The sequence below is a fragment of the Cydia pomonella genome, chromosome 16 (genome assembly GCF_033807575.1).
Source record: "Cydia pomonella isolate Wapato2018A chromosome 16, ilCydPomo1, whole genome shotgun sequence".
In the NCBI taxonomy this organism is placed as follows: Eukaryota; Metazoa; Arthropoda; class Insecta; order Lepidoptera; family Tortricidae; genus Cydia; species Cydia pomonella.
In genome coordinates, this window is record NC_084718.1 from 6,527,019 (window position 1) to 6,554,980 (window position 27,962).

Genomic DNA, 27,962 nt, shown 5'->3' on the forward strand with positions numbered 1-27,962 from the left:
TCATTTCCAATTTTTATTTTTACGTTAAATTTTTCCTTTTTTTTAAGTTTCACTGACAGCTAGTTGCGTGTAAGCAGGAGTCGCCAGACTAAGCTTTACGCGATTTTCAAATATTTATATGCATTGCAATTCGTAATGTAATCACGTGTCAAAACTTAATCTAAATCACTCTGTGCGTATTCGATTTTTTTTCGTAGTCGAGGCAGAGACTTTTGATTCAGTGAATGTAAGAGCGGCAACGGTCTACATGATCATACTTCCTGTGGCACCCGAACTGAGTTATCATGGCCATCTTGCATCGCCTCAATTCCGCGTCATGGATCTGAAAGAACCACGATCTACTCGCGTTGACGTTGTGCGTTATACAGGCCATGGCGTGCTCCAAGAGACGTATTTCGTAGTCATTCATGTGGCGGGGGAAATCGAACTTGTGGCAAATCCCTTTTTTGTTTAGGATGACTTCGATGGCGAGGTAACTGGGTGAGAGAAGTTTTAGTTACCCACAGATATTTGAAGTATCATAGTAACTTTATTTATTTATTTATTGTTACATACAAAATTTGTACAGCATTACAGTGAAAACTAAGGCACTATACAAATTAATTAATAGAAGACAAAGTATATACAAGAAATAACGGGATATCATGTGATAAGGCCACAAATGGATACATTAAGAACATTTTTCAAGTCAAGTGAAGGCGGTTGTGCGGTACAATCATAGATGGTATGGAATTCCGCTTACAAATATTTAATATTTAGATTTAGAAACAAAACGAAGATATTTTTGCTTTCATTAATGTTCAGCGAAAAGGTATTTTACTACATTCAAAATGAAAAACCATTTTCTTAATGGAAAACTTTTACTGCCCAGTATTCAAAGTACACCCAAAAACCACTCACTCATTTTGTTGCACGTTGCACAAAACACTTAATTTGTCTCAACAATAAATTTGCTACAAAAAATCAAAGTAAAAGAGCACAACATTTTTAAAAACTGTTCAAAATATCATATTTCAGCACACATTCGCATAAGCACAGTCTTCGTATCTCGGGTAGAAGAAGTTTAGCTGACAGGCATCACCCTTCGGCCAGTTGCAATACTTGCAGCACCAGCTTTCCACCATCGCGTTCCTTCTCCACATTACTTCCAAAGCGATATTCACGTTCGTCGTCTCCTCATCCGTAAGCTTCTGCAAGCCCAGGCTTCTCCGGATACCACTGCCTCCGATTTCGACAGGGTTCGCGATGAATCTGGCGGCAGAAGAATGGCTTCATGTATTCTTGCTTTCAGAAACAGTTCACCACGAAAACACGAAATGATAGATTTGTACGAGGGATTTAACCGTTTATTTATCCGGCGAAGAAGTTTGAATTTAGCACCGAGGGTCGAGGAACTAATATTCTACGCAAATGTATATCATATATATAAGATATTTCTTTACCAGTAATAAGATAGACAAATAAAAATAATGCGTTGCTTTATCTGAAACGAAAATAAACGACATTAAATGTCTATTCGTCTATCAGCACGTAAACTTAATCACTGATATTACTATTTAATAAATTATTTTAAATAAACGTTTTCTTTCGTACATTTCACATTTTTTATGACATATGTGACATTATCGACAGCCACGCATCCATAGAGTAGGCGGCGGTCAAATAGTAAAAATAATAAAGTATAATTAATACTTTTTACATATATTATATGTAAATGTTAGTATGCAATTACGTCGATTTCCTTAGAAGCTTGAAATAGGTGGTGTTGGCGTTGTGCGTGGGAAACGCCAGTACATGGTCCCCACTCAGACCATACGATCTCTAGCAATGAGATCAGAGAGCCCAAAAAAATACGGAAAATATCAATGTAAATTACGTGGCTGGTGAAAAAAGTTGGCACGTCTATATCTCAACAACTGCTGTAATACCTAGGAGAGACGTCTAGTGGTACTTAGGCAATGCAATATGGCTGGCAAGCTCTCAAGAAAGGTAAAATTTCCTCATTTTGCTATATCAATAGGACTTACTTAGCTGGTGAAACAAGTTGAATGGAATTGGTCTCAACAAAACCCGTGACTCTGGGTATGTCGTAGCACAGCAACGCTTGGGCAACCTGGCTGACTAGCTTGGTCAGGGCATGTGCTTCGCTGAGGTCTGAACTTCTTGCGCAGTGGCCCTCGCAGCGCAGTACGTCTACGTCGGCTGAGCGGACGCATTTTGTCATGTACTCGGCGGTTTGCTGGGAAGAAAGTGGGGTTTAGGAAGAAAAAGGAAATTGTGGGGATAAATATTACTTATGTTTAAAATCCTTGCTAAATATGAAAATTTAAACAAGTTTTTATCTTATTCTCAATAGGACGGAGTTGCAGCAGATAACAAATGAAACGGGAAAGCAGCCAGTAAACTGAATTCGAGAATACTGTTTTTTTTTTCATAGCCATTAAAGGTAACTGGTTCCGATATTCCAATGCTAATCTAAAAGTCTTCTGTAAATAATATTACTTGTTACTGTATATTTTTACGTTCGAAAAATGTTTAAATAATACCTCGTTAAATTCAAAGTAGTCAACGGCCCTAGAAAACAGCGGCACTACGGATTCTCCTTCCGTGCCTCCAACGCACGGGACTTTCGTGTACCGCGGCTCTAAGCCAAGAGACATCGCGGCCAGGGTGCTGGCCCTCATCTCGGGTACAGCTAGCGAACCCAGCACTTTCGCTGGGTCGTACCAGCCGGTTGATCTTAGCGTCTGTAATTGCGATTATTTGTTAGTTTACATTCCAACATGATCTTGAAAATCTATCTCTCTTCTCTGGTCTATACCTACATTATTGAGACGTATGTTCTTGGAAACTTCTAAAATAGGTTGTATTATTCGGCGGACATTTACTAGGTATAAGAAATTTTGAAAAATTCTTGTACCATTTTTTAAACCTATAAATATTTCCCAACCTTGAAATTCTAGACTAAGTAAAAGGCATCGCAATTACGATAATCAGCGGACACCCACAAAATAACGTTACGTTCGAACAAGCTTCTCGTCATAAAACGTGGATACCTCAGCGAATTTATGACGGATGGTCAATAAGCGTGTTCGCCTGCCGCTTTTATCACCTGGCGAGTGTCATTGATTTGTTTACTCGACCATCAATCGGGGTTCGATTCTTATTGGGATATTATTGTGTTTTATACATTAAATAAGACAACCATATTATATTAAATATGGTTTAGATGTTTCTTACACTCTCGCTCAAAAAGTGTGGTTTTTACAAGCTTGTATTAGTTTCACCTGTCCCGTTGTTTGTGCGATCGTGCGTGTGTAATCAAATCTTGCAAGTTAAATTTGACCCACTTCTCTGTTTCCGATTGAGATGAAATTTTTTATAAATATGTAAGTCAGGTGACAATGCAATATTATGGTATCATCGAGCTAATCTGATGATGGAGACATGGAACTCTGTGATAAAATAACGCAACCTGATTGTGTTTGGGGTTTTTAGAACTCTCTCGATGAGTATTAGTTGCCTGTGGAAAAAAAAGTATTAGTCAGTGATAAAACCTTGTACCAAAAATGATATTTTTTTTTAAACCTATTATCTAGTAAATCATGTCTGTAGAAAGTCTTAGGAATGGGAGAAGGGAGTATAAGTATAAAATCCCAACGAAGAATAAACCTGGAATAAACTGAAATAAATGTCATATACTAAGAAAAAGACAAAAAACGCTGAAAAGCAGAGGACGCTGGTTCGATTCCAGCCTGGGGCACTGGAGGCCTGGGTCACTTTTTCTTAGTATATGACATTTATTTCAGTTTATAAATTATATAGTAGTATTTCTACTTGAAATAAAAACAAATTAAAATCTTTTCTTAAAAATAATTTAATTTGTTCTAATACTTGTAATAGTAAACCTGGAATAGGTCAGTATATAGTGCAATTCCCCACAATCCAAGCTAGAGCCGGTTAAGTCCATATTGGGCAGAGCGGCCGCAGAGAAAACTCTTGAGAACCAATCGTGATTCATCGCAATTGCGAATGCATAGAGCTACATGCGAGCTACATTTGTATTGCCACAAGAAACGACCAGGGAATTTTCTGACATGAATGAAGCAGTTAATATTTAGTTTTATCTGTATAGTTCAGATCAAACTAACGGAACCCAACAGATTGAAATAACGCGGCCCACTGGGTGTGTAAAATATTTATCATCCAGTGATTGCGTTTGTTTCGCGATAAAAAGGGAACCCTCTGCGGGGATTTATCCCAATTTTCCTTCTCCTTATTCCTTAATGATTTATGTTATCTTGCTCACCTCAAGCGGGCTTAGAATACTAAATTGCTTCAATTTCGCTCTTTCAGCGATTATGTATAATTGCTTAAAAAATATAGCCTGTCTATATTGGACTGATTGTCAGACACAATCCATTTAAATTGGCAACTAGCATAGCATACAAATATTCTCCACAAGGATACGACTTGCTTAATTATAATTAAGTTTATACTTCGTGACCAGAAACTACTAGTTAGCAAAGCCATATGCACTCAAAGAGCCAAGAAGGCTTTTGTGTTGAGTTTGGTTTCTCAGAATTAAGTTAATTTTAATGTTTGGTTTTCAAAAAAAGACCAAAAGCGGTCCAGCAATCATTGTATATAGGTAAGTTATGCTTATGTAAATGATAGTAATTTAGCAAACTAAAAGTACCTACGCAAAATTAAAAAATGCCATTAGGATATTAGATTTCTACTAACGAATGGCAGATAGGCCAGTTAATTCGTAAGAAAATAGAAATCATGCATGTTAGAGTTTTTATGGTTCGTACCGTCGCTCATAAACTAAGCATTCTACTACCAGGCCGTAAAAATATTATTGCCTAGGGAGTCCCTTACTAGCTCGCTATCACGGGTAAACAAACAACAGCTTTCCGGTGTAGTTTGCAAATCACCATGTTTTAATGAATAATTTGAAACATAAATTTACAAATAAAGATCAAAGATTAAGTTCTGAAACAAACTTCTATAAATTTCTTTGATAGCCTGGTCAACTACAATTATGACAACGTATTTAGCGTAGATAACTAATAGTGACTTCGTTATTATAGTCAACGCGAAGGGTAGGGTGACACTTGATTTTTTTTCATTCCATGACATTGTCGTTTCAGACCAATTTTTTTTAAATATATTGAATCCCATTAGGTACAAAAATACATAGCTTCGTAGCTTAGAATATCTCATTATAATAGACACAAATCACCGAAATATATATTATGTTATAAAAATAAAAAGATAAATTTGAATATCGATGAGATTCAACGTGTAAAACAAAACTCAGTAGCAATAGAGCTTGACTCTACTTGCCGACCGAATCAATTGCGCTCGCGTCAAATCGTTTAAGTCGCGTCCAATCATTAATGTATGATTACTTTAAAATATAAATCATCACGCAATAGAATCGATTATATAGATTATATAGATATACGATATACAGATTCAATCGAGAATCATAAATTTATTTATTTTATAACAGTTTCTACTTTGCATTGTCACACCCCTATAACTGCTTTAGACTTGTGTCAGCCTGCCCTTCGAATTTGAAAAATAATATAATCTAAATAATTTGAATGTAGTACGACCACAACGCCCAAATGGTGCATCGAATACATATACATAATAAAGAAAAAGAGGTTTGTAAGGGTGGCCCATATGGATACCGGGGTAGGCAAGGAGAGGGTTATATATCATACCTAGCATCCATAACTTACATAACAATATCAAATTCAGCCTTGAAAACAGGAACAGAAGATGCTACTCGTATTGATTATTCATTATCTGAAATCGTATTTGTAAGAAGCGTAACCTTCTCCGACCTTTTTGGTGCTCTTCGTTGATATTGTGAAGGGTCGTGACATTTGAGTATGCTTTCATAAGCGAAATTGGATTTGTCAGTAAATGCCAAACCGGTATTACCTATAGGGATTTACATTTATCAAAACCTAGTGAACAAACAAGCGGATATCGTCCTAAGTAATAAGTAGTCGTTTTCAAGTTTCAAATATAGATAAGTACAAGTGAGTTAAGACAAACAACGATCGGTAACCCTAGTGTAAATAAATTCGATTTTGAAACGTGACGTACGCGTTTGCATTTAGTCTCATTTTGTATTGGATTTAGAAAGAGCGCGCCAAGCGGGACGTTTTGGAAACTCAAAATCTTATACAAAATGAGACTTAACGCAAACGCGTTCGTCACGTTATGATGGCGATAAAATTTACACTAGGGGTACTGAGCAAGAAGAACATTTGGATTTGAGATACTAGGAAAGACCAAGGCAAAAAACTAACCATAACCAAAACAAGTGGTACCTACTGCATTTTTTGAATCGTCAGGAAATATGCCAACATGCATGTGTATCTATGTACTTACATACACAATATATGTACATACTTATATACAAAGGTGTCGGTAACGGTAACAGTCATGAGTTCAACGGTTTTATCCAGAGGTCGGAATTCTGGTGGCAATTTGAATTGTCAATAGAGAATTCTCATTTATCGACTTTCGATACACCTATATCGATACGATACAACGAATACAACGTATAAGTCGATAAATGAGAACTCCCTATAATAGTTCAAAAATGCCACAATAATTCCGGTCTCTGCTTTTAATCCATCCCAAGAAATGCCTAATGCACCTAATGAAGTGGTCACTTCAGAAACCGGAATATCGACTATCGTTTTTTTTTTTTTTATATACTACGTCGGTGGCAAACAAGCATACGGCCCGCCTGATGGTCGATTGCTAAGATGTCGATCCTTTCCTGTATAATGTCGTCAAAAATACGGTTCTATTATTTTGAGTGTTTTTAACGTACAGTCAGCTGCAGAGAGAGGTGACCCTCTTGCGTAGTAACATTAACATAATAATCTATAATAATAACATAATAATGTCAAATTCAGCTCCGTAAAATTCAGACGCGAAATTCATTAAAGGAAACCTTGTCATGCAAGCGGTTCGTCATCGTTGGAAGACATCGCCACTGTATTGATTTTAGATTTACGAAACCATTTCAGATTGCAAACTGGAGCGCGAATAATGCGTATTGCATTCTATATTAGGATTATCATTTTCTGCTTAAATCCTAGATGTATATAATAGATCGTGTCATTCACGAAGACGCGTGCCTTGACTTGTATTATCATATTATTAAAGGTTAGATTTGACAAATCTGCGCGTCATTGTGGATGGCACGAACGATCCGATATATCTGATGGTGACAGGTTCAGTCACCATCAGATATATCGGAGCGGCCAAGGTGCTCACACATATCTGAACGCCTCTATTGTCAAGGCGTTAGAGTGCGTGCTCAGATATTTTTGAGCGCCTCGGACGCTCCGATATATCTGATGGCTACAAAAAGGCTGTAGGATACAAAAAGAAGCAAAAAGTAAAAACGTGCCTTTTTATCTTTTTTGATACATTTTGGTATTGTTTGTTGTTCAATTGTTCAAAAGAACGCGTTATATATTTATAAAATTACAAGGAATTGAAGGAATTATGTTGTTTTTCTCCAAAGATCATCCGGCATCCGATATCGGATCGGATAGTATGAAAAAGATTTTAGGATTTCGGTTTCTTGTTGTCCACGCGCTGATTGGTGCATAACTGTATAATATTATATAGTAACGTATAGCTGATACGTGACCGTCAATGTCCTGCATATGGAATAGTTTAATATTTTTCTTACTAGTTATCTAATTACACGGAATGCTTTCAAGAAGATCCAGTAGTTAACGAGACGAGGCAATAATGAGGCAGTAACTTGAGATGACTTAACTTATATAAGAAATCTTAATTAAAATAGCTGTTTAACAGAACGGCCATTCACAAAAAAGTTTCTGATGCGGTCTATTTACCTTAGATGCTGCATAGTTAGTGAATTTCATATCTTCTTTTTAGGGTTCCGTACCCACCCCCTGTTGGACCCTGTTACTAAGACTCCACTGTCCGTCTAGTTTGTCTGTTTGTCACCAGGCCACGGCCAGGTGACAAACAGGTGAGGTCTCATGAACCGTGATAGACAGTTGAAATTTGCACGCAGAATGAAGCTGTTGCCGCTATACAAATACAAAACACTAAAAACAGAACACAAACTACAAAGACTCCCATACAACAAACCGCCGTTTTTTGTGTAATGGTACGGAACCCTTCGTGCGCGAGTCCAACTCGCACTTGGCCAATTTTTAAAATTTTAAGAGGGCCCAAATATAATTAGGTATTAGGCTTATTGAGGTAAAACGTTAAAAATCCGCGCGATCGCCAAATCTTCCATCGCAAGTTACGCGCGGCCCGCCATATCTATTGTTTCTTTCTAATTTCGTGGCTTTACACCCCCTTTTACAACACGAGGAAAAGTCTGCCCGTAGAACGGTTTACTACGTAAATGTTCACACCGTTGGTAGTGTTTAAACCGTCTTAACTTCTAGGGTCCCACCGTCGTAATACCGTAATAAAATTTAAAATTCTATTTTCGAATACTATTGATTCAAATTTAGAATTTTTTTGTGCGCGTTGGAGGGTCTGCCATCTTGTGACCTGAATCGGAAACATAAACTTTACATTGACACTTCACGCCAAAACAAGAGCTGCCCTCTACAGTTCACGCACTTTTTCTTGTGCATATAAAAAAAAACTTTAAACAATTATACCTCAGCGATGATAGGCACAATGCACTCTTAGGCGTAGCGGCAATTACAATAAACGCCTTCGGACACTCGGTGGCAATCGCGTCCGTATAGCACTTGACCTGCGGCGCTTGCGCAGCGAACCGGGCATATAGTGGCATATCTGGTCACATAAGCCGACCGTAAATAGACTTGTAAAACTTGAAATAACTATACCTCAGCGATAATAGGCACCATACACTCTATAGGCGTAGCGGCAACTATAATAAACGCCTTCGGACACTCGGTGGCAATCGCGTCCGTATAGCACTTGACTAGCGGCGCTTGCGCAGCGAACCGGGCCTCGATAGACATGTCTCTGGTCACGTAGCCCGAGTCCAACATTAGCACTATGTCCGAGTTCTGCAAAGTTACAATTCTCTGGTCAAAACCGTCAAAAAGTTGTGATTACCTGGTCAAATCCGCTTCAAACAAAGATTTCAAAAGTAAAGATAGGCCCGTTCATTTAATGCTGAGCGAACATGCGTACCAACGAGCATGTGCACAAACGCGATTTGCGCATCAACGAACTGGCCCACTTTATAGTAAGGCCCGTCTTCACTACGTAATGTATAAGTCAATGGCTGCAAAGTTATATGCTGTGAAGAAATCAGGGTTTAAAACAATGGTTAAATAAGGATTTAGAATCATTCTCTTTATACTCTTATTTGAACTTAACACACTATAAGTAGAGCAAACAAGCGTTCGCTCGGAATTATAATTCATTCACACACGGATCCGCATGCCAATGATTGGGGAGCTTTATTCTATGTGTGTTAAAAATACTAAAGGATGTTTACATATATTGTATACTTTGTTGTATTCACATATATTATGTATTGAATACTTTATCCATTTACCTATCAAGTATTTATACTGCCCGTGACGGGTGTGAGCGAGGTTACTGGTGTAACCTGAAATGTTTTTAACTATCTTTCCATAAAACACTTTTTCCCTTCTTTGAATTGTTCTAACCAAAAAATCCTGTCGAACAATTCTTAACCCTATTCTCCTATATCCCTTTGTTATTCCTCTCACATGATAATTCTACGTGCTCTCCAAGCCGACAAAACGTACCGACGTAATCTGTCCGATTTGAATATTGCCTAGCACTCTGGCCGCAGATTACATATATTGTGACAGAGGCGATACTTTCATAAAAAACGTTTGACCCAATACTCCTCCAACATAAATAGGTATGATGTGTGTCTAAACACGGCGATAATTATTATGATATTAAGTCGGACTTGGATATTCTACTGCGTGACAGCAGGAATACAACACTACTTTTGTCAGTCGTTCACAGGCAATTACATTATTCGTCATTAGCATAAATTATCTGATCATAAAAATCTCTTTTTGTCTGTAATTCGGAAGGGTACTCTTAAATTTGGACTGACAAGTATGTTATTGAATATTATAATAATTTATGTTTTACATTTTGGCTCCTCTATCTTGTAGATTTATATTTGCATGTTAATTCATTATTAACGAATAATAATCCGCATAAACGTTCATGCTGTTTATAAACAGCTGACGAAGGTGAAACGATTGTACATTTAACCTAAAGACATTTATTGTACCTAAACTTTTTCTGCAAATAAATTATTTCTAAGTATTTATATTTCCAAAGATGCATGAAACATTAATGACCGAGAACTGCCGTGCTGCAGCGTGGTGTTTCTTTTACAGTAAAATATAATCTGTGCCTTGGATCTCATATGGGAGTGTCAAGAGAAGGGAATTTATCCCCGCCGCAGTCAGACAGATTGGCGCCGAACCACTTTAGCCCGTACACTCAATTTGAGCTCGTTTTAAAACTATTTAATGTTTCAAGCCGATTTATCTTTGGAGCGTGGAACGTGAAACCTATCCAGACCTAAGAATTTCGGTCTTTGAATATAGGTCAGGGGTGGTAAGAAAAACACCGGGGCAAGAAAAACACCTGTAGGGAATAATCCGCGGAGTCGGGCCACGCAAAATTTTCATGCCAAGTGGTACGTCAAGTGTGAAGCTTAGAGGGATATGTATATATACTCTTACTGTCAAATTTGTGCAAAGTTAACTGGTCATTGTCTACTGTTTCTCGTCCCTCCCTTGACTTTAGCTGTAATTACTTGTATGGGTGTATTTAAAAAATACATTACGTAAAATTATACCTACACAATATAAATATCACAATTGCAAGCCTACTGGTTGTAAAAGGTACGTTCTGTCTAAAAACTCATGTATTATGGTGGGTATCCAGTTTAGATATCAGCATAATGTAAATAATATTAAGTATGGCGGTGCCAGATGTTCTTTACAGAAAAACCGAATAACTCGTAAATTTACAAAAAGGGAAGAAATTTTCCACATTGGAAATGGAGGATATCGTCTCGAAAATTTATTTCGCGTGTAATAATTCGCAAATTGATAGACATTTCGTTGGTTCGTCGTCGGCAAAGCAGTAGACACAGCAGAAACATTAAGGCAGTCAAATTAGTATTATATTGATAAAATAAAGCTAATAACAATATTTGCGTAAGGTTGATCAAGCGATAAAGAGCGTGGACTGGTATTTGCTGTAGGACGTAGTATTGATTGGTCCTCAGAGGTCGACGGCTTTGTGCGAATAATGCTCTAACAAACAATCTAGTTTATTGAATGCTATGCCATTCTTTCAAAAGAGCTTGTTTTCTAGCAAACTAATGATTTAGCTAAAAGGAGACTCGGTCATAACTCATATCATAATAATTAATAATAAGTTGACCTGACGATGAGCCTACACGATTTAATTTTGCTATTTGCAAGGGACACCTTGTGACCTCACAACGTGCAGTAATCAAATTCTTCTCTTTATGGGTTTCTAAAATCTAACAAAAAATCCTTGTAGTTTTCCTGGGTAATTTTCATAAAATGGTTGATGTACCTACAGGATATCGAGGATTTTGAGCTTATTTTTTGGCAGACACATTAGTATTACTTTTTAGGTACGGTATAAAAATTGAAACGTGGAAATTTTATAAAAAAACGGGTAATTAAATTAGGAGACGTGATTGAAATACACTACTTCACCAGTTTAACTCTACAAACGTCCAATATGCTTAAACGCCGTAAAAGGGATAAAGATTGGTTGTGAAATTCCCAGGAAAAGGGTTCGTTTTAAGGGCGCGGATTAATATTTGAATCAGCAGTTTACCGAGGAAATACCAAATCGTTTAAAAAAATCGCCGGAGTAAGACTTTAACAATACAATAACCTACGTCAGCTTTATACTAGTAATACGGAATGTTTTGTAGAAAAAAGAAAAAAATCGGGTATTTTAAATAAAATAATAAATACATATTATAGGACAGTATTACACAAATTGACTAAGTCCCACAGTAAGCTCAATAAGGCGTGTGTTGTAGGTACCTAGACAACGATATATATATATAAAAACACCCATGACTCAGGAACAAATATCCATGCTCATCACACGAATAAATGCCCTTACCAGGATTTGAACCCGGGACCATCAGCTTCGTAGGCAGGGTGAGTACCCACTAGGCCAAACCGGTCGTCAAAATTTTGACAGCACTGAATTGTGTATTATATTCAGAGGTCGGAATTCTCGTGGCAATTTGAATTGTCAATATAGACTTTACATTTATGGATTTTCGATATACCTATATCGATACAATGTAGAATACTTCATATTAAAAAAAGATTAAAAGTAAAGGTAAATAACAAGCGGTCTTATCGCTAAAAAGCAATCTCTTCCAGATAACTTTTGAGTAATTGACAGTGAGAAATACAGATGGGCAATAAAAACAATGAAAACTCAGTGAGTAAGGTTGCCAGAGCTCAACGAGGGGGGTGGGGTTAGGGTCGGCAACGCGCATGTAACTCCTCTGGAATTGCAGGTGTACATAGGCTACGGAGACTGCTTACCATCAGGCAGGCCGTATGCTTGTTTGCCACCGACGTAGTATAAAAAAAAGTACGTAGTTTCATATTTAATAACTTCAGTTCCGTGTTTTTTTCAATTTCACGTTCTAAGTCTGTTTTAGTGCTAACAAATATTCCATTAGGTTCTTTATAAAAGAAAGAAAGATACATAGGTAGTAATTTTTTTTCATAGTAACTATATGAAATATGGAGAAAAAAAGATACATTGTCATCTTTTTTTTCATATTATCTGCTTTAATTATTTATTTTACAGTCAAATATCCATTAACTGTTATAACTTTTTAATATTTTTTGTTCTTCATTGTATCGATATCCGTGTATCGGAAGTCGATAAATGAGAACTCCCTATGACAGTTCAATAATTCCGGTCTCATTATATTAGTTAGGTTCACAACTGGGTCTCGCTCCACAAAACTGGTTTATTTACCCTGTTTATTTTTTTCATTGATTATTCTCTTTCGTGACTTTACATATGTACGTAAATTGACTCAAGGCTCTACCGCAAACTTCGGAAAGCCATAGTTTACGTCTCTATCTCTCTTACACATTTTCTGTCTTTGGGAGACAGAGATGGAGAATAGTTTGAGGAATGTGTGAGTTGTCATGTCAATATCGGTTGTCCAGGGGAGAATAACTTTTAAAATGCTGGTTTTATGATATTTTGATTTACAAAACACGTTGTGTTTTTTGTCCTTAAAAATGTGACATAGTGGAGCTTTTTGTATGAGATGAAATGTAGTTTTAAATTTTTCTCATGTAAAATATAATCTACAGCTGGAAAGATATGCCATAAGCACTCGTATTTCTTTGATATTCATTTGATAAAAGACAGACAAGCGTGTGTTCAGAAACAAGACAACTAAGACAATTTTGACCCACTTCGTATATAATGTAATGGGTCACCTTCTAAGCATGTTACTTAGTTGAACGTGACACAGCATTATTTCTAACAAACTTTGCTACAATTTTCATTTGGACCCAGAATGGCAACACAGAAAAAGTTGATCATTACGTCAACGTCAGATGATTTAAATAAACTTCATTAACCGAATCAGTTGATTAAATCATCTAATTTTAACATCATAAGGGAAAACAGACTGTTGTAAACTTTGTATGACGTCTCAAGTTGCTTTATGTCGAAATGCAAACTAAGGTTGCTTTTACGATTGAACTTTGGAGTGAAGTTACGAAGTTGAATTTCGAAGAAGTAAACGTGATAACATTTAAAACAGCCAAGTTTGGGGCCGAGAAGAGAGATATGCAAATGTTGAATGCCAGAAGAGTTCTGAGTACACATTCGTTATCAGTTAAATCGAAAGCTCTGATTTACTTATATTATGATTTTATTTCATTTTGATTTTATTTATTACGGTAGGTACAAAATATAACAGGTGTACAAAATATAACACAATACAAAAGGTGCCCACGAGGAACCCCGCATTTCGGAGGCCAAGAGAAGGAACAAATTTATTTAATATGGCTTGACAATTTCAAAAAAAAAAATTTTTTTTTTCGACTTTAGTTTATTTACCTATTTTTGTACATAAAAAGTGAATGTTATTGGTTTACCTATCACTTAAAATGAGCTGTTACTTTTTTTTCGCAATGTCTTGTTTATGCAAAGTGTTACTTGTCACTTTTTGATATCTGCCAATAAGGATATTTAGACTAGGCCCCATGGTGGCCACATCGCCATCAATTGAAATGATCATTATGAATGGATATGTTATGTTTCTCTAATCAATCTAGTCTTACTCACTGAGCAGAATACTGGGCTAATTTTATGCAGTTCAGGGACTCTAGCTGTTACAATAATCAGAACCCATAAATCGGTACGGACAGTCAACTAAGCCATTATAGCTGACATAGGTCCCTACCCTACGCCGGTCTAATCGATTTAAATATATTATGCAGCTTTTACGACAAATGCTATTTTAATAAGAATTAAATGAAGCCGCTTCGTTTAACATAAAACCCGAGCTGCATTAAACCCTAGAATCAGCGGCTCAAACGCTTTGCATTTTCATGACAACAGGATTATTCAGGATTATCTTAAATTAGGTATTCGTCATTTAAAACAACTAAGTGAGTTATTTCCACATATTACTACTCGTATTTTACTATCACTACACCTTATAAAACAAAGTCCCCCGCCGTGTCTGTCTGTTTGTACATACAATGCAATGTTCGCGACAAACTCAAAAACTACTTACTGAACGGGTTTTCATGCGGTTTTCACCTATCAGTAGAGTGATTCTTGAGGAAAGTTTAGGTGTATAATTTGTTAAGGTTTTATGTAACTCATGCAAAGCCGGGGCGGGTCGCAAGTTTTAATTGAAATAATGTAGACCACGCCGGTGCTCAAAATTCATGGTCAGCGCTCTACTTGGAATTCTTGGACGCTCTAAAATACCTATGTGGTACCTGTGCACTTTCTTCACAGCACGCCAATTACTACCAATAGAACAATACACTCACGTGTCCAGCTCAAACGCATGAATACGCCAGTGTGATTTATTATGCTTTACTAGATATTGCGTTAAATATTTAACCTATCTACTAACTCAATACCAATAGGACAATAAGGAAATCTGCAAACATATTTCTAGCTCAAAATTCTTGCTACTGAAAGCCTGGACGCGCTAATTTGAGTTTGCTTTACCTGCTAGATATTGCGTCCTAAATATATTAAATACTATAGGGGACAATACTATAGGGACCAATCTGTTTACGAACGCTCCAAACATGTACTGAAGAACCACACACCTGCAAACATCTTTCCAGCTCATAGTTCTGGCAACTGAACGCCTGGACGCGGCAGTTGGTATTAATGTGCAGCAGATCTTGCACTACGTTTGCCAGGCATCGGGTGCAGCCTTCGGGGCACTTTGATTCATAGAGACGCAATCTGAAATATAAGCGGGGTGTGACGATAAGTTTTTGTATCGGGATGACGCGAGCAACAGAACTGAGGGCCTACGGCCAACATTGTGAAATTGAACAACGTTGTCGTTTTCTCTATCGCTCTTGCGTATTCGAGCTATAAAGAAATTTCGAAGTTCGTTTTTCGCGGTAGGGCTTCTGGCCGGGCGTGGCACTCGGCACATGTTGAGATTCGCGTTCATTGGCTTAGCCGAAGAACACAAATTTGGGTTATTACACTAGCAGAATGAAAGAACCTTTATTGGTAGGTCACTATGTAGCGGATTTGCAGTCTAGGCCGCCCTAGGTCCCAGGCTCTGTTGTAACTATTACTAAACAGCCCTTTTCTCAGCACTCATCATATAGACTGTCGACTTGCTGCCGCCCCTAATGTCTTGCCGCTCTAGGACAGGGCCTACTGGGCCTTAGGGCAAAAAGGCAAATCCGCCACTGAATGTCTACTAAGTTAAAAAGAATTTTGGAGCTAGAGAGACTTGTTAAGAAATGATGATCTTTTCATTAATTTTATCATCATATTAATGGTGAAATGAGAATGTGGTGAGACAATAAATGAGAAAGAACTGAGCCGAGAATGTGGTGAGATATTTATGAGGTAACATGGTAAGTAGCGAACATCGTGAAATGAAAATGAAGTAAGTAGCGATACTAGAAGCAATACTAGGTATTCAATCTGTGTTACCACTGCAGAATCGATATTCAATTTTCTTCAACGAGCGTTGGGATTAGGTAAATGGTTTTGCGTTTTATTAATTAATTCTAGATTTAAGCTGAGCTTTTTTATGCAATACCTATATATAACATAACTACCTAATGGAAATTAAAGTGCACCGATATATTTTTTGTTAATTTACGTATTGAAACCCAAGTAATGAATCAACGACACACCATTTACTCAACCATAATCGATAAACAATAATAGAATAATGAATATTGTATGTCGATTATCATTTACGGATGCCAGAGTATAAGCTGTTGGCCCCCTTTACACAGCGCTGTAAAGGGGGCCAACAGATTACCAGTTCACCAGATGATATTTGTCTGTTAGCTAATCGCAAAAATCACACACTAACAGTTCCATTTCAAGTTTAGGCCTGACGTGTAAAGGATGACTCAAGATAGAACTGGCCGGAGCCGGGCCGGAGCGTCCGACACGTCATTTTCTATGACGGCTGATCGGTGACCACGTGGTGCTTTCCATAGAAAACCGGCCCGGCCCCGGCCCGGCCCCGGCCCGGCCCCGGCTCGGCCCCGGCCCGGCCCCGGCCCGGTCTAGCGTGAGTCGTCTTTAATAACGAACCTAGCGTGTGTGACCGATTGGAATCGTCAGCGTCGACAGATATCCGCCGGAAAGTCCGTGGTCTTGGGGCGAAAACTGATTCGCAGAGGTGGCGGCCGGCCATCGGCCATTGCCAGCAGGCCATTACTGGCAGGCCATTACTGGCAGGCATTAATCGCTTATGTGTGTAGACGTAATTGGTCTGGGACGGCAGGCCGCCCGATAGGACCAGAGGGCCTACCGCGACCACGTTCGACGTGTTACCTCCCTGTCACACTTACGTACGACTTTACAAGTGCGACAGAGAGGAAACACGTCGAACGAGGTTTGCGGTAGGCCCGCAGAGACTGCAAGCGGACTGGTAATGAGTGGGATTCTTAACTCAATTACCTCAAAATTTGCCAAATGATAATGTTGCAAAGTTAATTGGATCTAGCAGTCCAGAAAATAATTGATTGTTTCAGGCCATGTGCTCCGATTGCGTAAAGAGCGTTAAAACGCTTTAAGCAAACCAGTGTAAGCATCCTTTCTGTTTCGATGACGAACATTAGAATTGCACAAAGGATTTCCCTAAGGATCTTTAGGATAACTTTATAAGAATGGTATTGAATGGCTCATGAGCCATGGAATAGCGAATGGTACCAGATTCCAACAATAACTGCCGATTAGATGGAGGTTAAAGGTTCAGTAGATAGTTTTTTAGGTCGAATGGAAAAGAAATAATATAATAACCTATATAATAAGCTATCACCGAACAAAAGCGTCGTGTTGTGAAGCTTTCCACCAATAGCTACGCCACCGTCAAATCTTTAATTGCTTGGTTCCTTCCCATTTGTTTGCCGGCCGGCCCATCTAAATATGTTTCACCTCTATCAAGAGTAAATAATACACGACCTGAGCCATGTGGTCGGTAAGCTAATGGAATGCATAACCAGGTTTAGCAATAAAAAGTGTGTGATAAACAGCAGGGACTGCGAGTCACGGCCGCTCGTAAAATCTCAACGCCTTTTATTACGTTCACTCGAATGATCCATATAAAGGCATGTCTAAGGCTTCTGTTAGAGTTTGATGTATGGTCCTCGAATAGTTACGCGAACGCCACGCCGAGCGAATCATAAATGACGTCTGCCGGCCTAACTAACGTGAATTGTCACTGTCACGCTATCGCTACAAGACAACGAAACGCTTTGAGTCTCTCTATCAGACTATCACTCTTCCATATTAGTACGTAAGTGACAGATGCGTTTCGATCGCTACGAACGTAAACGATTTGTATGTTGGCTACGTGGTATGGTGTGTGAGTGTGGCGTTGTGTTGGAATGGTGGGTATATCCTTTATGAGGCTGTGAAAATCGCTATTTCTGCCTTTAATGTAATCTATGGAATATGGCTTAAGGATAACAGTGTTATTAATGAAAATTGTTTCAAAACCAGTGTTTGTTGTTTACTCATAACTGATTATCGGCATAGACGTGGGACAGTGATCGGCACTAACCATAAGTCTAAAACAAGTAATTTAAAGGGATGCACGTAAAGGAACGCAGCATGAAAGGATTTTCAACAATTCGGACCGACGATCTAGTCAAGATTGAAGATCATAGCAAACAATTATTGAGGGCAGTACACGACCTGTTGTTGAAATTCACGGAGAAGGAACTTTTAATCAATAGGGTGTTTGGTTTCTAAATCTTTGTGTAGGTATAACTTTTTTAACCCATTCGGTGCTAATCACGACACGAAGCATTTCCGCTAGATACGGGAAAATTCATGTTATCGGCTACGACGTAGCGCTACATCCGTAGCTAAGCGGTCAATGTGTTAACCCGTATCGCCTTTGCTACACCGCAACACATCGCGTAGCAAGAACATATTGCGTAGCACCTTATTAATACACAGGCCTGTCAAAACGCGTAGTATACTCGTACAGTCACGTCTAAAAATATCGACACGGACAAAGTGCCAAATTATGGATACACTACCTTAATAAATGGGCCATAAGGTCGTGTAATACATATTTTTGACACTTTGTCCGTATCGATATTTTGAGACGTGACTGTACCTACTTATGTATAGACCGTCCATGGTCATCCCTGGACTCTGCAACATATCGTTGCGTGACTTTGAATGATAAATAACAAAAAGGGCGGGGAGAGAGAAATGCTTTATGATAATATTGTGCAAAAATGGAGAAGAAATATACGCCCAGCACTCGCACGCGAGCGTACGGCAGATTTGTCGCCGGCTCTGGCAAACAAATACGAGTGAATGTAGGTAGCCTACCACTCGGCAATGTTATGAATCTATGTTAGTGTTCGTGTTATCGCGTAGTATAGGAAGTGTGAGCGCAGTAATGTACCTATTTGTTCAAGGTTCAGGTATGACAAGCAAAACCCGCGTGTGATTAACTGTTTAGTGTGGTTTACTTTAAACGATTGTTCAAATCTGCGCCCAGCCACATCGCACTCGGTTTTCCAGATCCTATAGCATTTAAAGTTCTTGGATGCTACTTGAAGTAGTAATGAACTGGGCAACACCGTATACTCAGAGTAGATACGATAGGCAGACGCAGATTGCGTAGGTAATAACAAAAACATGAAGTAACAACATTATCCGTACCTTTAACTGTGTCATACACTGAGGGCCTACCGCGAAAAACGAAAATAGAAATTTCTTTATCTGCCTCACTATCGCTCTTGCATATTCGAGCGATTTTTGTGTTTCACGATGGGGTCTCTGATTTCGTTAAAGAGTGGACCTTATGTTAGTACTGTTGTCTTTTTATCAAATTTTGCATGTACCTAACAAAATAATCACAATCCCGCACACAAATAGCCAATATCCTTAAATGCAAGGAGCATTGTTAAAGATGCAGTATACCAACAGACCATCAATAGCGAGAGACAAAAGCCGCCAACGGAACGGCAGACGCCCACGAGGGACCATCACGGATTCATGAGGCGTCTCTAGACTCTTCAGTCTTTTAACTTCCTTCTCGGTTGGATACAAATCTTCAATAATTAAAGTTAATTTTAAAAGCTTCTTTTTACGTACAGTCAGCATCAAAAGAAGCGGATCAAACAACGCGTCATAAGTATTCCGTAACAGCTTAATAAAAAGTGATGTCTTTCTATAGAATATTTTAGACTGTAATTTTACTTTTGAATGTGAATTTTAGAAATTTATCTATATGTTATCCGGAATGTCAGATACTTTTGGCGCGTTGTTCCATCCGCTACTATTGATGCTGACCCTACGAGTTTGTTGGTAGGTAGTTGCGTAGGCAGACTCTATGACTGGTTGGAAATACCAAGAAGTATTTGTATAAGTAGGTAGGTATTTGAGGCAAGCGTAACCTTCGTATTTTAAAATATTGGCCTACGTAATAATATGTATGTACTACTTACGTACAAATGTACAATTGCGACAGAGAGGTAACACGTCGAACGTGGTTCGCGGTAGGCCCTCAGTAACTTTAAAATTTCAGAACAACCGAATCGATCCATGCAACACAAATGTTCCTGTACAGCAAGATAAAATTTATCGCCGTCCCGCACAAAATTATGTTTTGACAGCGGCGCGGAACGGTCCCATGTGGCCGGCAAACGGGCTGGCACCCTATTCCAGCCGTTTACCGAGCATGGGAAACTTTCTCACTTTAGCGAACCAGTATTTTTTTACAAGCATTTATTTAACTTGCAACATAAGCAACATAAGTATATACTATGTAACTATGTAATGTCACGCTCCCGCTAGACAAGAAATGAAGGACTTTAGAGCAGGCTATCTGGAACCAAAGGAATAAAAAGGCTACCCATGAGCTCCATCATCCGGCACATGGAGATGATCAAAAAAGCTCTTGAGTAGCTGACGGATCTTTCCTAAGGGGGCAACTACACAAAAGGGCCCTCGAAAATTATAAGATAAGATAAAATAACTATGTAATGTTTGTACGGGTCAAATGTTGGAAGCTAAATTTGACCCACTTACCTGTTTCCGATTGAGTTGAAATTTTGCCTACTATGTAAGTCGGGTATAGGAACTTTGTGATAAAACAACGCAACCTAATTGTGTTTGGGGTTTTAGAATTGTCTCGATGAGTTTAGTTGCCTGTAGAAAAAAAGTACAGTCAACGATAAAAGCTTGTGCCAAAAATGATTTTTTTGCCTATAATTTATTGTATGATATAGGATGCAAACGGGCAGACAAATCGTCATATGGTAAGCAATTACCGTCGTCCATGGACAACTGCTTGCAAGTGCGTTGCTGGCCTTTAAATTGGTAGCTCTTTTTTAAGGGTTGAAGGACGTCTTGGTCCAGAAACACCGCGGGCGACAGTTCATTCCACAGTTTAGCTATGCGAGGCAAGAAGTTTCTGGAGAAATGCACATAGCACTACCAACTATTTAAGTGGTGATGATGGAAATGTTGTTGTTTGTGTTATAAGGGTTTTCTTTGATCACGCATTTTTTATGGAAGATACGTTACTCTGGTTTGCATACAACATGAACTCGCCCGCTCTCGCACATGTAATGGGAATACACGACCTGTTTCGTGAAGCGATGACGTCACGGCTCGCTGCCTCAGCGCGATATACCTATAGCTACAAGACATAACAATAGTTTGTTGGCAAATTAGCTTCTCTTGGGTGATATATCTGGGGCTGAACTGGTAATATTAATAAATACTAATTTGGAAACTGAAACATGTAGAACGAGGAACAGTCTGTACTTGATTTTGACATTTTGCTTGCTTTCTTACGCTCTCTTAACATATCAGCTATAGCGACTGATTGTTTTCATAGTTATTTAGTTGGTCGTCGGCAAAGGATAAAGATTGATTCTTCTTACTCTTCTTGATGCAGCACGCTGGCTGGTGTTCCACAAGGCGGTGTGCTGTCTCCTCTACTATTTTCGATATTTATCAACTCCATCACTCTTAATCTCTCTTCTTATTATCATCTTTATGCCGACGACCTCCAGATTTATTCGCAGGGTATGCTTAGTGATCTCGATTCAGTCATAGAGGGCACGAACCTTGACTTGATGCGCTTATCCAAGTGGAGTCAGAATTATGGACTCAGGTAATTGTGATTGGCAGCCCTAAACTGATTTCCAAAACCGACTTCGTTCAGCTTCCCCCGATAATGTTTGATGGTATCCAAATTCCTTATTCCAACCAAGTGAGAAATCTTGGAGTGGTAATGGATCGCTCTCTATGTTGGGTACCTCAAGTGAGTGAAGTGAGCAGGAAGATGTTTGCCGCTATAGGGTCTCTCAGGCGACTTCGTAATTTTCTGCCTATTCGTACTAAAATTGCGCTTACTCAGACGTTACTTCTCCCTATTCTTGATTATGCTGATATCTCCTATCTCGACCTTACTGAGGAACAATTCAATAAACTTGAGCCCTTCCAGGGCACTATGTCCAAAGGTCAAAACGTCCAAGGAGTCAATATGTCCAAGGGTCAAAACGTCCAAGGAGTCAATATGTCCAAGGAGTCAACATGTACAAAGGTCAAACCGTCCAAAGAGTAAATTTGCCCAAGGAGTTAAAACGTCCAAAGAGTCAATATGCCCAAGTGTCAAAATGTCCAAAGAGTCAATATATCCAAGTGCCAATATGTCCAAAGAGTCAATATGTCCAAGGAATCAAGATGTCCAAGGGTCAAAACGTCCAAGTAATCAATATGTCCAACGAATCACAATGTCCAATGGTCAAAACGTCCAAGTAATCAATATGTCTAAGGAGTCACAATGTCTAAAGAGTCAATATCAATATGTCCATGGAGTCAACAAGTCCAATTAGTAAATATATCCAAGTGCCAAAATGTCAAAGGGTCAAAATGTCCACGGAATAGCTGGAGTTTACGTTATTTTGAAAACAATAATATTTATTTCTTTTTATACCTTTTTAGGGTTTCATACAGTCAGCGTCAAATACTTTGTAGCAGTCAAAGTGGCCAAATAGTTCGGTACACCATACTAAATATATGGTGTACCGAACTATTTGGTTACTTTGGTTGCTACAAAGTATTTGACGCTGACTGTACCCAAAGGGTAAACGGGACCCTATTACTAAGAATCCGCTGTCCGTCCGTCCGTACGTCCGTCCGTCCGTCTGTCACCAGGCTGTATCTCATGAACCGTGATAGACAGTTGAAATTTTCGCAGATGATGTATTTCTGTTGCCGCTATAACGACAAAAATACTAAAAAACAGAATAAAATAAATATTGAAGGGGCCTCCCATACAACAAACGTAATTCTTTTGCCGTTTTTATAGATAACGGTACGGAACCCTTCGTGCGCGAGTCCGACTCGCACTTGGCCGGTTTTTTATTTGATAGAGTCGAAAAGTTAAAGAAGGAACAAAGTACAAAAAGTATAATAGTAGAGTCGACATAGTGTGTATTACTAAATAAACTATTTATTTATTATTTATTAGTGTATTAATATTAGGTAACATAATAAATTTACTTTAGACATATTGACACCTTGGGCATATTGACTCCTTGGACATGTTGACTCCTTAGAAGTTTTGACTCCTTGGATGTTTTGACCCTTGGACATTTTGACACCTTGGACATATTGACTGCTTGGATGTTTTGACCCTTGGACCTGTTGACTCCTTGGACGTTTTGACCCTTGGGACATTTTGACACCTTGGACATATTGACTCCTTGGATGTTTTGATCCTTGGACCTGTTAACTCCTTGAACGTTTTGACCCTTGGACATTTTGACACCTTGGGTATATTGACTCCTTGGACGTTATGACCTTTGGGTGTTTTGACTCCTTCGACATATTGACTCCTTGGACGTTTTGACCCTTGGACATATTGACTCCTTGGACGTTTTGACCTTTGGACATAGTGCCCTGGAAGGACTTGAGCGCATTCAAAATGTATTCATATTCGGGTTACGCAAATATGACCATGTTTCCAGTTTCCGATCCCAACTCAAGTGGCTCCCTATCCGTCATCGTCGTAACTCCCACATACTCTCTTTTCTTTATTCTATACTTTTTAATCCTGCAATTTCCCGCTATCTTAAAGAGCGTTTCTCTTATCTGAATTCTGTTAGATCCTCTCAAAATTTGCTCCTATCTGTGCCATCTTCCTCTTCCAAATTTTATACTTGCTCATTTACTTTCCAGGCTGTTCGACTGTGGAACTCTCTCCCTGTTGAGTTAAGACGTTCTCAATCTATTACCTCCTTCAAATCAAACCTTAAGGAATACTGTCTTTCCCTTCCATAGTTTTTTATTATTATTTTCTTTATTATTTTTATTATTAATGACACTGTTGTTTGTTTATTTAATAAATATTTGTTATGTATGTATGTATGTCTGTGTATGTTTATGGTTAGACGTATTTAAGTATGTTTATTCATATTAATGTCTTGTGTTGTTTGGTTATATTCAATTCGACTTTCAATTAGTATTATTATTTTGTTGTTTTTCTTTGTGCCACCTACCGTATATTCTAATTTTATTGTCTCCGATACCCAAAGGTTGTCTGGAAGATATCGCTCTTAAGCGATACGACCGCCTGTTGTTACCTCTATCAATTGTCTTCTTTTTGTTTGTGTATATTTATTGTCAACTATGTGAGGTTTTCAATAAAGAGTATTGTATTGTATCTTTTTTTGTATTGCAAACTTTAAAAGAAAAGGAAAACCTAATAAACCTAGTTTTTCATTGTGTCAATAACATACTAAAAAATCATGTAGAAAGGAAAATATTTAGAAGTGGAAAAAGATTTTCTCTCTTTCTCATGACCATGTGGTATACTTCCCTCTTAAGTCGGTTTCACAAATATTCTGTTGGAATAAGCTACTTAAATCAGGGCACACCCTTAGGGAAATGTTCGCAGTACGTGACATTTAGGAAGTTGGGACGGTAATGGCTAAACGTTTATTGCGTCCAGAAATGTCAAATGCCTTGTATAAATAGAACACTTGAAAGGAGAGTACGTTGTTAAGCTGCTTGGTACATTGCTAAGCTATTTAGAGCTTATACTCTACCTACACAGTGGATAAATAAGTAACCAAACATACGGAATAATAAACTGTGGGAACAGATCAAATTATATTATCAGTATGATTATTTGTGTTTTTTAATGTAGTCTCACTTAACTACACATAAAAATATTTATGTAGTATATAGTTCATGTCATCCACGATGACGTACGGTAATGTCAAATCCAGAGAAATGTCAGTCGCGTCGCTTGACAGACAGATGAAGTGTGCGAAAGGGAAGACATGACGTATATGAACAAGCCATAAGTGCGAAAGAGGCAGACTCCATATGAGAAAACGTAACCAATTTTGAGTTCGAAGGCGGCCGAGGCGGCCAAGATCATTTTGCCGTATTTTTTAACGTGAAAAATATAAGAGAATCAAAAAGAAAAATATATATTAAGTAATTTAGTGACGATGGTGTTATGTTGTGTGCCGGGTTGTAGTGTTTCAGGGCCAAAAAACCCAGGAAAATACTTTTTCACAGGTAATTATGATATTCCTAGCGAAATTTTCTTAACGATATTTTATCAAATTAACAGCATAGAAAGTGTAAAAAACCAATTTATACAGTTCATTATAAGTTTTTCTTCAATTGTATGTTAATATTTCATCATATTAGTCAATAATTTAGAATATTTTGTGTAAAAACCTAAACTGTTACTTTACGCTAGGGCTTGACAAAATGTTCATATGACTGTATCGATAACTTGTCGGTATATTAGTAGGTATGGAATTAGTTGTTCACAAGATATCATTAAGATATTACCTTTACAACTGACTTAAAATAATAACGATTGTTATAATACCTTTTTTTGAAGGTGCACATGTTTAGCGATAAATTTAAACTTCACTTTACAACACAGTACTTACATTTTAACCACTTTTCCACGGCTTTGCCGCCAACACAAGGAAACACAAGACAGCGTATACTTGTACACAGCGAATACACACCCAACCCGAAATTCAAATTTTCTTTGGTAAGTCAACTCTTTGCGAACACATTTTCAAACAACTTCAACTTTATCATTTTCAACTTTTTCAAACACATTTGAAAAAGTAGTCGATAAAGCAGTTAAACATCGATAGATTATTAATATGTTGTAACATGACAATACTATTTTTGTTCGCACATAAACAATTTACGCACACACTTGCATTTCATTTTTGGTCACACTTTCGAAGTTTGACAGTCGTTCTATACTATCCTATTTCTATGGTCAAATCTAACTTTAATACCATGACAATATGAGTCAAGGCACGCGTTGTCGTGAATGACATGATCGTGTCGTGTCGTGAATAAATGGTACGGAACCCTTCATTGGCGAATCCGACTCGCACTTGGCCGCTTTTTAGTTTTGGAGTAGTTTTATAAGATGTAGTGAATTGACGTTTTCCCCTATATTTGCGGCTGCTAGGTTGCGTAGCAGTCGTGCACATAGCGATTTAGTGTGTGACTACATTTTGTCCAGTGGTTCGTCATCGCCGAAATACTATTTAACACTAGTGTTTCATAACCGGTGGTCCGCGGATCACTGTCCCTGGGAGCACCTGAAGTAGTCCGCAAATTTATAAATAAAACAACCCTTCGTTGACTTTATCCGACATAAGTATTATATACCAAACACTTGACGGCCCGTATTAAAAAAAAATCAAGTGTCATTGAAAACAATTGAAAGGGTTTTCTGCCTTTTCGCCGAAAATTGTATTGCCGAATTTCACTTGCCAACCAATTTATATGGTAAAAGTTATTCGGCCAAATTAAACGTCTGCGAAAAGTTAGTTGGCAAGCGAAATTCGGCAATACAGTTTTCTGCGAAAAGGCAGAATACCCATTGAAAGGTTAAGAACCACCGCTCTAAGTCGACTTACTTTTTCATGTACGGGCACTGCTTGAGCAACAGCGCCACATATTGCCCAACAGCGGTGTCTGCACCCAGCACTGACACCTGCAAGCCTGGTCTCTCTTCTCCACAGGGAATAACCTCTTTCTTAGGCTTTTTCACAAGTGCTTTAGTTGTCTCTTCCTTTTCTTCCCTTTCTGGCTTTTCTTTTTCGTCTTTGCATGGCTTGCATTCAAGCCAGCGAAATGGAGCTGTAGGGAATATTTGCTTTGACATTTTTAAACTATGACAAGTATGACATGCTGGGTCATTTTGACGCCCAAATGAAAGGTTTGGTATTGTGTCATATTTTTAGTTAAATAATGATTTACTTCGAGTCAACAGTGGCAGCCAAACGGCAAGGGATTGTTAAATATTATAAATGCAACAATAAATACATAACTACAAGGAACATCTTAGTACATTAAAATAAATCATTATTAGAATCAGGCCTATTGACGTCCAACTAAGTACGGTACTTATAGATACTACATACTTTATATCTAGCTTATCTTAACTCTCTCTCTGCTATACTAGAAAGCACACTTACTGCCAAAGTTAGTCCCTCCTTCAGTAATCCGTAATTTAATCTTATGCAAAATGCCTTTCTTTTTCTTGTACGGGTCACAAGGTTCAGGACAGTAGGGGTCTACGGCTGGTGCGATATCATCATACGCTCGTCTACATGGAGGATTTGGTTTTAAAGGGTCACACGGTGGCTTATGCTTCGCGTACCACCGGAGTGAGGTTACGCTCCAAACGACGAGATTTGAACGGGTCTTGATGCTGGCCAAAGATTGCCATCCGGTTAATACTGTGAGTGATATCATCCTGTTTTTGGGTTTGAAATAATTTTGTTCAGTTTGCTGCTGGAAAATTAGTCATGTTGTGGTGAAAGTTTTGTCTGCTATTGACTGTTATTGACGTTTTCTCGGGTTTTATTCTTCTTGTTATTTAAAAGAAATTTAAAACTAGCTAGGATTGTTGGAAAGAGGTTGAAGTAAAAACACTTCAGCCAAAATGTACGTCGCTAGTTTAGTCTCATCTCAGCTCGCTCAGCTGGAAGCCTCAGAATTTTGGAGTTTTTAATCTTAAGTGGTTTACTTCTACTTTGGTTGTTTTAGTTGGTGGTAAATTTTTGTACTCCTGTCGTATACTGGCAAGGATTAGTCTAAAACGTAGTGATTATATGCTC

The 27,962-nt window shown here is 38.2% G+C and overlaps 2 protein-coding genes across 3 annotated transcripts in view; both read right to left on the reverse strand.

Annotated features, from left to right (window-relative positions):
- Positions 1-27,934, reverse strand: LOC133526684 (malate dehydrogenase, mitochondrial-like). Of its 2 annotated transcripts, none has more exons than XM_061863392.1 (7): positions 27,318-27,934; positions 26,757-26,979; positions 15,417-15,558; positions 8,895-9,080; positions 2,547-2,747; positions 2,028-2,239; positions 1-476 (listed from the first exon to the last, which is right to left on the reverse strand). In XM_061863392.1, exons 1-7 carry the CDS (start codon positions 27,595-27,597, stop codon positions 218-220), a joined length of 1,503 nt encoding a protein of 500 aa, XP_061719376.1. In that variant the 5' UTR covers positions 27,598-27,934; the 3' UTR covers positions 1-217. The 2 variants fall into 2 exon arrangements, with proteins under 2 accessions (XP_061719376.1, XP_061719377.1); XM_061863393.1 differs by lacking the exon at positions 1-476 and adding an exon at positions 842-1,251.
- The window catches only part of LOC133526688 (inner centromere protein B), a 94,919-nt gene that overhangs the window by 25,582 nt on the left and 41,375 nt on the right, over positions 1-27,962 (reverse strand). The gene's annotated exons all lie outside the window — the stretch shown is intronic.

Coding starts and splice junctions, on each gene's coding strand:
- LOC133526684 (XM_061863392.1), bottom strand. CDS start 27,597: ATGATATCACTCACAGTATTAACCGGATGGCAATCTTTGGCCAGCATC. Junction 26,980..27,317: donor AGGAGGGACTAACTTTGGCA/GTAAGTGTGCTT, acceptor TATTCCCTACAG/CTCCATTTCGCTGGCTTGAA. Junction 477..2,027: donor CAACTTGTTTCACCAGCTAA/GTAAGTCCTATT, acceptor TCTCTCACCCAG/TTACCTCGCCATCGAAGTCA.